At 39.5% G+C, this 16,008-nt stretch overlaps 1 protein-coding gene across 2 annotated transcripts; it reads left to right on the top strand.

Annotated features, from left to right (window-relative positions):
• LOC103946588 (serine/threonine-protein kinase ATR) lies at positions 1-13,634 on the top strand. Of its 2 annotated transcripts, XM_048565163.1 has the most exons (16): positions 7-289; positions 368-512; positions 716-828; positions 981-1,315; positions 1,470-1,594; positions 2,296-2,440; positions 2,573-3,148; positions 3,228-3,303; positions 3,878-4,193; positions 4,646-5,902; positions 6,135-9,537; positions 9,631-10,200; positions 10,631-11,254; positions 11,603-11,797; positions 12,268-12,598; positions 13,142-13,634. In XM_048565163.1, the coding sequence occupies exons 1-15, from the start codon at positions 130-132 to the stop codon at positions 12,433-12,435; spliced, it is 8,208 nt and encodes a 2,735-aa protein (XP_048421120.1). In that variant the 5' UTR covers positions 7-129; the 3' UTR covers positions 12,436-12,598; positions 13,142-13,634. The 2 variants fall into 2 exon arrangements, with proteins under 2 accessions (XP_048421126.1, XP_048421120.1); XM_048565169.1 differs by lacking the exons at positions 11,603-11,797; positions 12,268-12,598; positions 13,142-13,634 and having other exon boundaries at positions 1-289; positions 10,631-10,795; positions 10,903-11,075.
• The last annotated feature ends 2,374 nt before the right edge of the window (positions 13,635-16,008 follow it).

The raw sequence follows: 16,008 nt of genomic DNA, 5'->3' as shown, positions 1-16,008 counted from the left end.
TCCAATGGCAAGGGAGGCGGCTGATTTCTGACAGAGCGAGAGTGAAGCGGGTGGCTTTACTCTTGCAGTTCACTTCGAAATTAGGAGGGAAAGAAGAGAGAGAGAGAGAGAGAGAGGGCATGAGAGAGAATGGGAATGGCGAACCTGTCGAGCCTCGTCCACGAACTCCGAGAGCGCATAGCGGCCTCCTCCACTCCTCCTAGCAACCGTTACGACGACGACTTGGTGATCCGATTCCGCGCCGTCCTCCCTGACCTCCTCCGTGCCTCCGTCGTTCCATCTCCCCCAGGTACCTATTCCCACCTTCTCTCTCTGTAGTAAAGTACAATGCGACGGCGTTTTGAGTGTAACTTTTCACTGTTTGCAGCGAACGAGCGAGAAGTGATAGCTGTTTTGAAGCTCATCGTTATCACTGCTAGGCATTTGCCCGGAGTTTTCTATCATGGAAAGGCCACCGCAATTCTTCCTCTGCTCGGTCGCATCTTGCCTTTCTTCGCAGAGCCCTCGTTCCGGTAAGCGAAGGATTTCAATTTTCATTCACCAATGTTTAATTGCTTTTCAGCCTCTTTTGCTTCGATTTGGGAAATTGAAAACTGCGAAAACGGATTTGGGGATTGAAAAATGAGCTCATTCCGCGCGAACAGTATGTGATTGTGGTTATTTAGATCGCTTTTCTTTGTGATTTTATGCTGAAGAGTAGTTTCTGTTGTTTTAGTTCTAGGCATGGAGTAATATTTGAGACTGTCGGACCACTTTTAGCGCTACTTCGTACTGGAGAACGGGATGCCTACCGTCAATTTTTCATTGATTCCATGCTTGTTGTTCGAGGTAAGAACGCAATGTTGTTCAACAAGATGTTATAGTTTGAGTATTTAACAAGTTTTTTTTGGTTTTTCGTACTGATCCATTAGATGGGGTAGTTTGGGATTTGGACCTTTGTATGCACACAAGAAAGCTCATATGTCTTTGTCTTTGTTCAGATATTTTGTGTGTGGCATCAGTCTGTGCAGACGCTTCAAATATTACGGATTTGACGAAATTGACTTTAAGGTGTTTTTGTGAGTCCTTCAATGGAATTTTTGATGACCCTGATCATCTTGGGGATCTTCCGGCAAGTAATAAACCGGATGATGGGATTGGTGTCTTGATTAACCTTACGGGCAAAACAAGATGGCAACCTTTTGCAACCTGGATGATAAAGCTTCTTGGTAAATGCTTAACCGAAGGAACTCTGTATGTGGAAGGACTCATTAATATGCCTTTTGTTCTGGACGCATGTTCCCTCTTATGTTATGGGGATGCTGATTTGCAGATGGTGAGCATTGATTGCTTTATGCTGGCATTCTTAGTATAGAATTCAAATTTATGGTGTTGGTGCAACATGAAAGAAATATTATAAAGCTGATTCAGTTTCAGATATGTAAGCAGCCTTGTTCTGCAAAATTCTAACTATTTGAATTTTATGCAAGGCATGTTTTGAATTTGCACGTGTCGTTGGATCAGGGATAAATTATGACATCCTTCCTCACCAGAATATTATTCAGTCGATATCAACTATCTTAAGGGAGGACAAAGAGGGGTTTCCTGTGTTCAGGTCTGTCTTTGAATGCTCAAAACTTTGATTGTTTGCTATTAAAATTTTATTGGAGTGCAAAGTGAAAATCACCCTGTTGAATGAACTTTCAAGGCAATGTTTCTCATTTTGTTACAATTATGATACTATTTTGGGTCAAATTGATTAGTATTAACTTTTATCCCATTAAATCACATCACGGTGTTGTAGACCTCTCTCATTAGTTCATCTTCTTTTTTGCATTTAGAAACATCATGTGTAGTTCTTAGGGTCTTGTGAGTTTCTTAGGGTCTTGTGAGTTTACTGCTGAACTTTTCCATTAAAATTCTCGATGATTGAGAAGCACTTGTCTCCGAGTTGGGTTTGTACACAATCTTGATGTTTAGGGACACTCTGTACGGTGCTGGGTTTCAAGTTGATTATGCATGAAACAGAAGAGAAGTGAATTTAGACTTGTAAAGACAGGTAATGCATGATGTTCTGTGGCAGATATCATAAATAGATAGGCAAACCTGCAGGCATTTATGTGGTCTGTAGCACATGGTTCAAAGAGTCATTAGTGCGTTTGGTCATTATTATGTATTAGTGGTCTTTGTGGCATAATAAGTGTTATTTTTGGGGAATTTTATTTTGTTGTATATGTGACTTATAAATGAAATCCTCACATCCAGTATTTATTCTAATTTTACCTTGGCATGCCAACACTTGGGCTTACATTGCAGAAACATCGTTTATGATTCGTCCTTGGGTGGTTGCCTTGATGCATTACACTGTAATTGCCCTGAAGATGTTGTTGAGCTAACAGCTGCCGATTTAGTAGATGTCTTTTCTCATTCAATGGGGAGAACCAAAAGCCAGGAGCTTAAGGTTAATAATCATGTTTCGTCTGCTGTCTTTGAGAAAATTATTTATTCTTTTGACCCATTCATGCCCTGTGGATTGGTAACAGATCTGAGGGATTGCTTTGTTCTAGGGTCCTGAAAATAATTTCTATTTCAGGTTGCGCTGTGCAATGCATACATACGGATTGCAAAAATATGCTCTCCTAATATCTGGAGGCCAGAATCTCTCCTTTATGTGCTTTCTTATCCAGAACCCTGCTTCTCATTGATAGATTGCCTACAAGTAGCTCTCTCTATACTTGGTCCCAATCTTGTTGGATGGAGAATTACAAACAGTAACTGTCAGAGTTTATCATCACTAAGTGACAAATCAAATGAAAACTTGAGGGTTGGAGAAAAAAGGCCTATAGACGATTTGGACACTTTCAAGAATAAACGGCAAAGGGTAGATGAAGATATTATGAGTTTGCATTCTAATTTTCAGGGGGAGCACAAGCGTACTCATACAGTTGCTTGTGAAAGAGAGAATTATGCAGATTATATGCATAAATCGGTACTTTCTTTTGTTGAATCTTTAGAACCTCCTGGTGTCCATCCTGATTCTTTAAGACCAGATGCCGCATTAAGAGCTCTTAGCATGCTTTGCATTGCCTTCTGTAGTTATCCAGAGACCAACCTGTCACTAAGCATCTTTCGTCAGATGTACACATGGATGCCACGGGTATTCCAGCAGGTATGTTGGTTTAGATTTGTGGACTTTTCATTAGCGTACTCATTTTCACCTACTACTAAATGAGAGTTATATTATGTAGGCAAAGCAAGGAATTTCAGTTGCACTTGATATTTCCATCTACCTGGAAGGAATTAACAGCATGCTGCTTTTGCAGAGTAAGTAGATGGGTCCTCAAGAAGGGTCTTGCTTTTGCCATATTGATGTGTTACCTCAGTTTTTGTTCTTAAATTATTTCAAGATAATTGATAATCTTTTATGAGAGTTCTATGTTTCTTCCAGATGAAGTCTTTCTTCCTTTTCTTTCATCTTTTCTCGAAGTACATTGGGTGTTGTCTTTTGGTAAATGCTGAGTATCCAAGCCTGATCATCTCATTTTGTGCACCTTCTTGGTTAATAAATGGTACCCATTCTGAAGTCAGAAAAGAGGCATGATTTCACATTGGATATTAATCTCATTTCTTGGTTAAAATTTCCCCTGAAGATGAGTCTTAGTTGTCAGAGATGCACCAATGACCGAGATCTCCCATATGGAACTCCAGTGTGTGTGTGTTTGATAGTTCTCTTTCAGTGATGCTGGGAAATGGTGTGCTATTGTTGCACTGAATTTTCTTTTGTCTGTATTCTTACTAACACCCCATTCTATGGGGTTTGACTGTTAAATACTGGAGTTCCAGGCATAAGTTGTGATTCCATCATTGTGAATGTTAATAGTTTTATGTTTGTATCCAGGTCCCTTAATGATGGAGAGTATGGGGTTCAAAAATAAGAATGTTGCTGTAGACCTTGTATGCATCCTAAAGCTTCCGTGGACCTATCCTCGTGTAGTTCCTGACCCACATCCTCTGTGGAAACTTAAATGCATCTCTGTTCAAGTTGCATGCAAACTTGGTAATATAACAAGTACTGAAACTCAGCTTGAAGTCCTGGATTTGAGCCTTCATGATGAATTTGAAGAAGTTATTATTGAAGCTATAATCTCTATGCCTATGATTGTCATGTGGTCTGGTGTTGGTTGGCTGCCACATATATCAAGAAGGCTTGTTGAGTAAGCGAACACTATAAGTTCACTTATTTTGTCTTGCATTTTCACATACATTATTAGTAATATATGTAATTAAAATTCTTAAATGTATGAATACATTGATAATGCCCGGAGATAGAAAATGGGACTCTATAATTAATGTTCATTGGTGAAAAAAGAGAAAATTATGAAACTTCTCTTCTTGCTTGAAAAATAATCACAGAAATGGGTTATCAGGGATGGCCATATGCAGGGAAACTGGCAACTCTTACAGTCTTATGTAAACTGTATTTGGAATGGTATTCTGTTTAACTACTTGGGGTATTTGGGAGTGGAATGCTTTGCAATGCCTTTGTAGTTTTGGCTTGCCCTATACTTGCACAATAAGTTCTAGAGTCCTGATGATGTGATTATAGAAGTAATAATGTTATACTAACTCTGCTGTTCCTTAAATTACATTTTTATCGCACTTACAGGTTCTTGGGGGGAGAGAGAAGTGAGAAGGTTAAGAATATTATTCCCTCTTCTCTTGGTTTTTTGTCATGCCTGTTTGGTTCTTGTAATGATGGAGATGGTATGAATAGAAGTCGGTGCAAATTAGTTTTAAATATGAATAATGAGAAATGTAGCCAAACAGTGGATTATCTTCTGCAAGGATTCTGGTGTTCGGAGTGTGACAAAAGTGTTCAACTCAATACTGAGTCATGTTCAAAAGTGATATATCCACCTGATATGCACAACAGAGAAGCGAGTTTGGATTGTGATTTTGCCCATCTGCAGTCTCTGTTTCTCAAACTTCTTTATGATGAATCATCGCAGGAGGTCCAAGTTGCTTGTGTGAAAAATATTCGCCGAATATTTGTACATGGGAGCATAAGGAATCTGATTGTGTCTAGATTTGAATGGATTAAATGTGTGGAATATTTACTCCTTAATGGGAAGAAGGCTGTAAGGGATGCATTCTGCACTCAGATTAGTTCATTCCTTGAGGATTCTTTTTTGAGCTGCTTATTTCCTGTTGAGGACGCATCGAATAAAAGTAAAGAACAAGAGTTTTTTAACATAATGAAGCATGCCTTTTCAGAAACTAAAGATCCCCAAATCTTTGAGACTCTTTTGGAATCTACAGCAGAAATAATGATTGCAGTTGACATTCACAGTCAATTGTTCTTGTTTTCTGTATTATTGTTGGTTGATCAGCTTGATAATCCACACATGACAGTGAGACTGATGGCATCAAAGTTGATAAAGAAATCTTGCTACTTTCATCTTAAAGGAGGATTTGAACTAATCCTTTCAAAAGTTGTTCATGTTCGAAATGAACTATTTGATTATTTATCTGTGAGGCTGTCTAGCCGTCCAATTATGGTCAAAGAGTTTACAGAATCCGTTCTTGGTATTGCAACAGAAGAACTTGTCAAGAAAATGATTCCTACTGTTCTTCCGAAACTTGTAGTGTCTCAGCAGGGTGATGATCAAGCACTTGAAACATTATATGAACTGGCCAAGTGTTTAAACACTGATTTGGTGCCTCTTATAGTTAATTGGCTACCAAAAGTGCTAGCTTTTGCTCTCCATCAAGTAGATGCACGAGAGTTAGTTGTTGCTTTGCAGTTTTACCATACGCAGACTGGTTCTGACAAACAAGAAATCTTCGCAGCTGCATTACCTGCCCTTTTGGACGAACTCATATGCTTTTTAGATGGAGGTGATTCAGATGAGATAAACAGAAGGTATAGAGTTGTACTTCCCCCGTTGTTTTTGCAAGTGCATCCTGTTGGTTATAATGTTCTTTTCACTCAGATATGCCGAAGCAATTCAATACTTTAAATTTTAATTGCTTTCGGCTACTAACTAGCAAAATTGTGAATATCTGTTGCAGGGATATGTATTAGTACAGTTTTTCTGTGCTGCAACAGATGCAAGAATTCTGCCAACGTATTAACATTTCATATATGCTTGCAGGTTAGCAAGAGTTCCTGAGATGATAAAAGAGGTTGCTAGAGTTCTGACTGGTGGTGAAGATCTTCCAAGCTTTTTGAGGAATCATTTTGTTGGCCTTCTTAACAGTATTGACAGAAAGATGCTCCATGCAGAAGACATTTCATTGCATAAACAAGCCTTACAACGTATTGAGATGCTGATTAAAATGATGGGTTCTCACCTTACTACTTATGTGCCTAAACTGATGGTTCTTCTCATGCATGCTATTGGTAAAGAAGCCCTCCAGAGTGAGGGTCTTTCTGTGCTGCATTTTTTCATTGTGCAGCTGGTAAAAATATCGCCAGATAGCACTAAACATGTTATCTCTCAAGTTTTTGCTGCCCTTATTCCTTTTTTAGAGAGACATGACGAAAATCCTATACATCTAGATAAAGTGGTAAACATTTTGGAAGAACTTGTACTAAATAACAGGGCCGTTCTAAAGCTGCATATACGCGAGTTCCCTCCGTTGCCCAGCATTTCAGCTCTAATAGAAGTGAACAAAGCTATACAAGAAGTGCGAGGGTCAATGAAATTGAAGGATCGATTGCGTGATGTCGTTGATGGTTTGAATCATGAGAGCTTAAATGTGAGATATATGGTAGTTTGCGAGTTGAGCAAGTTGCTGAGCCTGAAACAGGAAGAGGTTACAGCTCTGATAACTGCTGAAGGTGGTACAGATATGGATATTTTGAGTTCTTTAATTACATCCTTACTAAGAGGATGCGCAGAAGAATCAAGGACCGCAGTTGGACAGCGGCTGAAGTTGGTCTGTGCTGATTGCCTTGGGGCCCTGGGAGCGGTTGATCCTGCTAAACTGAAAGGATTTTCATGCCAACGCTTTAAAATTGAATGCTCCGATGATGACCTTATATATGAGTTAATTCACAAGCACCTTGCAAGGGCTTTTAGAGCTGCACCTGACACTGTAATTCAAGACTCAGCTGCATTGGCTATACAGGAACTGTTAAAGATTGCAGGTTGTGAGGCCTCTTTAGATGAGAATGCTTCTTCATCCACATCAGAGACTCCTAAGGGCAAAGAGCCTTTAAATGTTGCTGCATCTGGGATTAAGGGTACTGATGGTAGCAGTGAGATGAATAGAAGGGGTCAGAGATTATGGGATAGATTCTCCAATTATGTTAAGGAGATAATTGCCCCTTGCTTAACCTCTAGGTTTCAACTTCCCAATTTTGCTGATTCTTCATTTGTCGGCCCAATTTACAGGCCATCTATGTCATTCAGGAGATGGATATTCTCCTGGATAAGAAAGCTGACTGCACATGCCACTGGTTCTCGTAGCAGCATTTTCAATTCCTGTCGAGGTATTGTGCGTCATGATATGCAGACAGCAATATATCTGCTTCCATATCTGGTTCTTAATGCTGTTTGTCATGGCACGGAGGAGGCACGTCATGGCATAACAGAAGAAATCCTACATGTTCTTGATGTTGCAGCATCTGATAACAGTGGGGATGGAGCTCATGGAGTGAAGGGTGGGAAAATTGAAGTTTGCATTCAAGCTGTGTTCACTCTCCTTGATAATCTTGGTCAATGGGTGGATGACATTAAACAAGAATTAGCTCTTTCCCAGGCTTCTCAATCACTGGCTTCTAAGCAACAAGCATCCAAGACAAGGGATCAAACTCGTAACTCTTCTGCAGATCAGGAGCATCTCCTTGTACAATGTAAATATGTTTCAGAACTGTTGTCAGCAATTCCTAAGGTAACCCTTGCCAGGGCCTCCTTCAGGTGCCAGGCTTATGCAAGGTCTTTAATGTACTTTGAGTCATACGTGAGGGGAAAGTCAGGTTCTTTCAACCCTGCATCTGATAAAAGTGGCATCTTTGATGATGAAGACGTTACATATCTAATGGAAATATACAGCTGCCTAGATGAGCCTGATGGTCTTTCTGGCTTTGCATGTTTACGTAAATCTATGGGATTACAATTACAGGACCAGCTCTTAATAAACAAAAAAGCGGGAAACTGGGCAGAGGCTTTAACTTCTTGTGAACAAGCTTTGCAAATGGAACCAACATCAGTTCAAAGGCATTCTGATGTCCTTAACTGTTTGTTAAACATGTGTCACCTTCAGGCAATGGTTACTCATGTGGATGGCTTAATCTCTAGGGTTCCCCAGTACAAGAAAACATGGTGCATGCAAGGTGTGCAGGCAGCATGGAGGCTTGGCAGGTGGGATTTGATGGATGAATATCTTAGTGGAGCTGATGAAGAAGGTCTACTTTGTAGCAGTTCTGAAAGTAATGCCTCATTTGATATGGATGTTGCAAAGATTCTCCAGGCAATGATGAAGAAGGATCAGTTCTCAGTTGCTGAAAAAATTGCCCTCTCAAAGCAAGCGCTCATTGCTCCTCTCGCTGCTGCAGGCATGGATTCCTATGTACGGGCCTACCCATTTGTTGTAAAACTTCACCTTCTACGAGAGCTTGAGGACTTTCACTCTCTTCTTGTTGATGATTCTTTCTTGGAGAAATCATTTCAACTGGGTGATCATGGGTTCTCCCAGTTGATGGAGAACTGGGAAAACCGTCTCAGGTTTACACAGCCATCACTCTGGGCAAGAGAGCCACTTTTGGCCTTCCGCAGATTAGTTTTTGCTGCCAGTGCTTTGGGTGCTCAAGTTGGGAACTGCTGGCTTCAATATGCAAAGCTCTGTCGCATGGCTGGTCATTATGAGACAGCAAACCAGGCGATTCTAGAAGCTCAAGCTACAGGTGGACCTAATGTCCACATGGAGAAGGCTAAACTTCTATGGAGCACCCGGCGATCTGATGGTGCCATTGCACAGTTGCAGCAGTCTCTCCTGAACATGCCTGTAGAGATTGTTGGTTCCTCTGCAATTTCATCAATTACTAGTCTTTCACTGGTTCCACTGAACCAGCCGCTGTTAGTTTGTGATACTCAAGCTTTGAATGAGAATCGAGATATTGCAAAGACCCTACTCCTCTATACTAGGTGGATCCAACACACTAGGCAAAAGCAGAAAGAAGATGTATTATGTCTTTATACGAGGGTGAGGGAACTGCAGCCTAAGTGGGAGAAAGGATATTTCTACATTGCTAAGTATTGTGAGGAATTGCTTGCTGATGCCAGGAAACGCCAGGAAGAAAATATAGAACTCAGTGCAAGGAAAATGCCATCAAATAGTGCTATTGTTGGTTCTCCAAATTTAAGCACTGAGAAGCCTTGGTGGTCGTATGTACCTGATGTACTGTTATTTTATGCAAGGGGGCTTCTTAAGGGTCACAAAAATCTCTTTCAAGCACTTCCAAGATTGTTAACCCTATGGTTTGACTTTGGAAGTATGTATCTAACATGTGGCACAGCATCCAGTAAAGAGTTGAAAAAAACTCATGAGAAGGTAACTATTGTATGTCGAAGACGAACTTAAATTTGTTTAGTTACATTTAAACTTTGATTTCTCCATTGTATGTTCCTTTCTTATTTTGTTTAGGTAATAAAAATCATGCAAGGATGTTTGAAGGATTTGCCAACGTACCAGTGGTTAACAGTACTACCCCAGTTGGTTTCCAGAATTTGCCACCAGAATGAGGAAGTTGTTCGATTGGTCAAAAACATAATAACAACTGTTCTCCGGCAATACCCACAACAAGCGCTCTGGATTATGGCGGCAGTTTCAAAATCGACTGTTCCTTCAAGGCGGGAGGCAGCTGCAGAAATCCTACAGGCTGCACGAAAAGGGTTCACCCAAGGAAATACGGGTAGCAATCTATTTGTTCAGTTTGCAAGTCTGATTGATCACTTAATTAAGTTGTGCTTCCATCCTGGTCAGTCAAAGGCAAAAGCGATTAATATCTCAACTGAATTTAGTGCCTTAAAGAGGATGATGCCACTGGGCATTATCATGCCAATTCAGCAGTCTCTAACTGTTAGCCTACCAACATATGACGGGAAGCTCAGTGACTCACTTAGATCTGATATTTTTTCGGCGACTGATCTTCCTACAATATCAGGAATTGGTGATGAGGCTGAGATTCTTTCATCTCTTCAACGGCCTAAAAAAGTAGGTTCTATATCTTATCATACTTGTAATTCAAGTGATTAATCTGTGGTATGCCATAGCAGGGAATATATTGAGAAGGCATCATATTACCAAATTTCTTATGCATGCTGGTTTGCCCTCCTAAATGCTGTTAAAATTATGAACTAGCAGAATAAACCCTCCCACCCCTTTTTTTTCTAACTTAATAAAAAGCTAAAATCACCAATCACCATCTGGAAATCAATTCTAAATTTACGTGCAGAGTCCAAACACTGACCGGATAGATTTCTAAAATAACTTGTGGTAAAGTGCAAAAACTGTGGATTTGAAGAATATTTCTGGCGAGTTATCTTTTTCCTATTGTCTCTTGGGCATGTCCTGTGAACTGTCTATTATGTATGTCATTACACATCATCTTTGTAATATTTAATCATTCTCTTTGGCATTTCAGATTGTTTTATTAGGCAGTGATGGCATTGAACGCCCATTCCTCTGCAAACCCAAGGATGACCTTAGGAAAGATGCCCGCATGATGGAGTTCACTGCAATGATAAACCGTTTGCTGTCTAAATACCCAGAAAGCCGTCTGAGGAAACTCTACATTCGCACCTTTGCGGTAATTCCTTTGACAGAGGACTGTGGTATGATAGAATGGGTGCCTCACACTCGTGGACTTCGGCATATACTTCAAGACATATACATAAACTGTGGAAAATTTGATAGGCAAAAGACAAATCCTCATATCAAACGGATTTATGATCAATGCCAAGGTAAAATACCAGAAGATGTGATGCTGAAGGACAAAATTCTTCCAATGTTCCCCCCAGTATTCCACAAATGGTTCTTGACCACTTTTTCTGAGCCAGCTGCTTGGTTTAGGGCTCGGATTGCTTATGCACATACCACTGCAGTTTGGTCCATGGTTGGCCATATTGTAGGGCTGGGTGATAGACACGGTGAAAACATTCTTTTTGATTCTACAACAGGAGACTGTGTTCATGTTGATTTCAGTTGCTTATTTGACAAAGGCTTGCAGTTAGAGAAGCCTGAGCTGGTGCCTTTTAGGTTGACTCAGGTGAGAGAAGCGTATGCATAAATGTTGTTTCCCCTGTGGCAAGTTTTCTAATACTTTTCTTTTTTTCTTGGAGGAAAAAAGTAAACTATATTTTATTGGGCTGTTTATACATTGGTTGATGAGTACCTCTCCTTCTGCAAAAAGAAAATAAAAAGATAACATCTGTATCCAAAATAAAAATAAAGTCATTGTGTGCTGGTTATCAAAATTATGTAACATGACTAGAGTGTTGTAGTCTGAGCACAGTTAATACTTCATCCACTAATGATTGTTATATAATCATATCCAGTCTTAATGGTTTCTTATTACTGGTATTTATTTTCATGGGGACTGTTATGACACCTGCAGAATATGATTGATGGCTTGGGCATCACTGGTTATGAGGGAATCTTTTTGAGGGTCTGTGAAATCACACTTTCGGTACTGAGGATGCATAGGGAGACTTTAATGAGCGTTCTTGAAACTTTTGTCCACGATCCTCTTGTGGAATGGACAAAATCACACAAGTCCAGTGGAGTAGAGGTTCAGAATCCACATGCACAGGTTTCAATCTTTCGTTATCTCCTATTGACGTTGTTGTGACAGGTTTACCTTAACCATCATATTTTTTTTTAAATGTAAAGTTAGTAATGGCTTTGACTTATAATTTCATAATTGATCTAAGTTGGGATTTTCTTTCATAAGCAATATCCGCCTGATAGAACGGGAGCAAGGATTTTCTTTATGCAATGGCCATTGGTATTGAACTATAATCTGAAATTTCTTAAATTTTATGCATCTTTTTTAAATAATATCCAACTGATGAATGTGGAAAGATATTAATGGGTTGGGAGGGAGTAAGGAATTTTTTATGGTAGTGATGCTGTTCCGTTGCACGTTTAAACCGAATTGATAAGTTTTGATGTCCCTTTCTTTAAAGTTCCCTGCATAGGGATTTAAGATCAGAAGTTGCATTTGTGATCCATGGTTTGTGAAACAATCACTAAATTGTGTTATATATATCAACATTTCAGCGAGCAATCAGTAACATTGAGGCAAGGTTGCAGGGAGTAGTTGTTGGTGTCGGAGCGGCACCATCTTTGCCACTGGCAGTAGAAGGTCAGGCTCGTCGATTAATAGCCGAAGCAGTCGCCCACAAAAATCTTGGAAAGATGTATATCTGGTGGATGCCTTGGTTTTGAAGTGTAATTGATAAAGGGTTCTCCTGTTTTATAGTTGAATCAACGAAGCGTTTGTGCTTCATCAGATATTTTCTCAAGCAGCCTTACGAAAAATCTTAGAAATATGCAGTTGGCTTTTCAAGGGTTCGTTGCTAAAGATTCCTCCAGCGTATTTTTTGTTCAGGTATGCTCTTATTTCTCTGTTGTTAAGGTCTTTTTTCAATGCTATTATAGCTATAATGACTTTGATATCGACAATGGAATGCGGAAGACATTAGGTTCATAGTGTTGTTTGCTGTACTATTTTACATTAATCACACATGAGGTGAAGGAATTAGATCAGCGTGGATGACTAACAGATCATGAATTTTTGTTTATAGCTAATTGAAGTAAAATTGATTAGGGAATGGTATCAATGTAATATTAGCATCAGGATTTGATGCCTGTGCGGTTAAGGAGGCTACACCAATAGATTGTAGGCGCACAAAATACAATTTTCTTACAATGTTATCGGAGACTAGGGCTTGTAACAAACTAACCAAGAAATGTGGCATCGCCATTCCACATGGAAGACAATATTTAATGTATCTTTGGTATTCCTTAAACTTTCTGTTTTTGCATTTTCGCTACAATGATGTTCTGTTTCGGAAATGAGTTTTTGATTTCTATTCTGCTATGATGACGCTTTGTGATAAGAAATGCCATTCTCGTGTTGTCTTGCTACCAGATACTGGAGGAATCTGAACGGCCCGACTGAACTTGACAACCCCGGAGTTGGCCAACGGCAAAAAACTAGACAGAGATTATTGTTTGGGTGGTATTATGGCTTTATGGTTCAGTAGATCCATCAAAAGAGGCCTCAATTGTACAGTTTTTCCACTCTTAACAGATGAATGTGCTCTGTATCATCCCCTTACTGTGACAGCTTGCTTGCTCAGTAGCCATTTTGTGTGGTGTAGGGGTTAGGATTCGACGAGCATAAACCATTCTCTGCATATGTGATGTTGTTTTGGAGATATCGACGATAATGTGTATACTTCGTGCGTACTTTCACTTGACAATTACTACATGTATCCCTATCAAGCTCCTTTGATGGTATTTTTGGATGAAGCTGAAAAAGCCAGTTTTGCTATCCAATTTTTGTGGATGCAAACATGTAATTTACTGCAACTTCTAGAGTAAATATTTCTGTATCAAAAGCTTGATTAGATTTTCAACTAGAGAGGTGTTTAAGGACCACTTTGAAGTGCTCTTCGAAAAAGCACTTGTTAGATGCTTCTTCAAGGAATTGCTTGGATTTGTTTCTACTGAAAGTACTTTTAGCAGCAGCACTTATAAGTTTCCACAAGAGCAACTCCACTCAAACATAACCAGCACTTCACAGCTCTCCCCTTGGCAATGAAACAACCAACATTCTTCCTGTTGATTCTCATCGGACTTCCTGCATCATCACCTTAACCAGAACTTTAACCGGCAGCTCCCCTCTAACACTGTTATGCTTCCCCAACCTGTAAACGACGACAACCTCTGTCGGGATCACACATTCCCCACAGTTAAACTTGTATCTCATTGCCTCAAACCACTCCAACATTATCAAGTAAAGCGAACCCAAATGCAAACCATGCAAATCCAACTTGGCCTCCAAGGACTCCCACACCATCGACTCCTCCAAAACCGTTGATCCAACCAACTCTTTAACCACCGTACCCTCATCACCATTCGAAACCCCATTGAGTTCTTCAATTGAACACGGAACACCTTCGAGTCTTGTAGCATTGCCATGACCATAGGGCAGGAATTGAAGACCGAACTGCAAGTCCTAATAGAGAAAGGAAAGGCTCACATTTTACATTTTTCGGAGCCACAGAACCATTGCGGCCAGCTTATGTAGTGTTATACAATGAGATTTGATGATTAGTGTGAACGCTTTATCATGTGCCAATCTGGTGGATATGAAGCACACATGTTGCTATTGTAATGTTTACGAACACCTTGCTGTTTCTTCCTATTTGGCCTACAAGTCAGAGTAACCGATGAATTTTGTGGTCAGTGACGGAAACAGGTGAGAAGCAGGTACATTGCTAATTTAACCTCTGCCAAGTCCTTATCAGCGAAGTATGGTAAATATGTTGTCTATCTACTCTTCAACCTTGGAAGTTGACAAACTGTATTTTCTGGTCCTAATTTCTTCAGATTCGAGTGAGATGCAAGAGGAAAGGCATTTTCCTTTTACCCTCCTCTCGGATAGGATCTGCGCTATGCATCCAGAGTTTAAGAATGCTTTTTTTTACTCGTCAATAGAGGGAAAAGTCTCGTGGGTGTCGGGTTTTGTTACTTTGATACTGCTCAGGTAGTCTGGCTATACAATTAGTTGATCAAGAATTCATCGGCGCTTCTCGGTTCATCCGCTCAAATAGATAACACAAATGTGTTAGTCCGCTCAATCAAGTGGTCAACAACAGTCTTTGAATTGGATTATCTATTTGAGTGGACTAACACATTTGTGTTATAGGAGCAATTTTATGAAGTTTTCGCCGGCCATTCTACTTTAAAAGGGCATCAGAAAAAAGCAGACGTGAAACCATGAACTTAGTTTTTCTTTGCGCTTGATGTTCAAGCAACTTTGTTGTTTCTGATCAGAACGGTTTTCTTGTTCATAGAATATTGGAGTTACATATTCTACTTTCTTGTTTGGATGACAGAAATTTGCGTAGAAAAGCCAAGAAGAAACTGTTAGATATTCGAAAATCATTAGACAAGACGTTAGGTTGCTGAAAATACAGTCTGTTTCTCAAGATATAACTACTATTATTTTCTTTGGTAACCTAAGTGTTACTTTGTAATGAAAAACGAAATTGAGACCTCGATGAATATGGTTTTGTCTTAAATGATTGTCAGCTTCTGAATTATTTTCATGTAAATTGTTCTTTATGCAAAGTAATTTCCTTTTACACTTAACGATACCCGAACAACAGATTTAATTTTAGTTTGTTGGTTGATCGAATTTATGGGTTTGGTTGGCGATAAATTGTGGAGTGGTTTACTTTTTGTCATTGGGTAAAATTTGGTATTGAATTTATTGGATCATAAATTAGGATTCATTTTCCTCTTCTGGTTGAGGTTGGAGTTTTCGGAATTGGTGAGTTGAGTGTTTGGGTTGGCTTGTTTGATTGATTGGAGTCCCAATGTGAGAACATAGTAAATTTCACACAACGGATTTGCTGTTTTTGATTGTTGTGTTTTTTTGGCATATTTAGAAGTTTGATTGTGCTTACAAGTTACAACTCAAAAATATTTTCTTTTTTTCCAAGAACATTGTGCTGAAGCCACTTGTAGGAGCTCTTTGTTTGTTTCCTTAATCTAGTGATACTTCTGAAAACAGAAAAGGACGAGTTTATGATTTGTTCATGATACTTCGTACGTGCGTATTGAGTCTTACTTCCAGAACATTGTGCCAAAACTAAATTAGCTGCAATCTTTTTGGTCTCCTCCAACATATCTTGTATTGTACGACTACAACCATTACAAATGTAAATTGATACCAATACCATCACAAATGTAAATTGACACCAATACCATCACAATTAATAGACG

The sequence above is a fragment of a genome, unplaced genomic scaffold, assembly GCF_019419815.1.
Source record: "Pyrus x bretschneideri cultivar Hongxiangsu unplaced genomic scaffold, Pyrus_bretschneideri_v1 Contig10, whole genome shotgun sequence".
NCBI lineage: Eukaryota > Viridiplantae > Streptophyta > Magnoliopsida > Rosales > Rosaceae > Pyrus > Pyrus x bretschneideri.
This window is presented reverse-complemented; position numbering and strand designations above follow the sequence as displayed.

Excerpts from the sequence above, each read along its gene's own strand:
- LOC103946588 (XM_048565163.1), top strand. The coding sequence starts at position 130 with ATGGGAATGGCGAACCTGTCGAGCCTCGTCCACGAACTCCGAGAGCGC. Across the intron at positions 1,595-2,295 it reads GAGGGGTTTCCTGTGTTCAG|AAACATCGTTTATGATTCGT; the intron begins GTCTGTCTTTGA and ends CTTACATTGCAG. Across the intron at positions 10,201-10,630 it reads CTCTTCAACGGCCTAAAAAA|ATTGTTTTATTAGGCAGTGA; the intron begins GTAGGTTCTATA and ends TTGGCATTTCAG.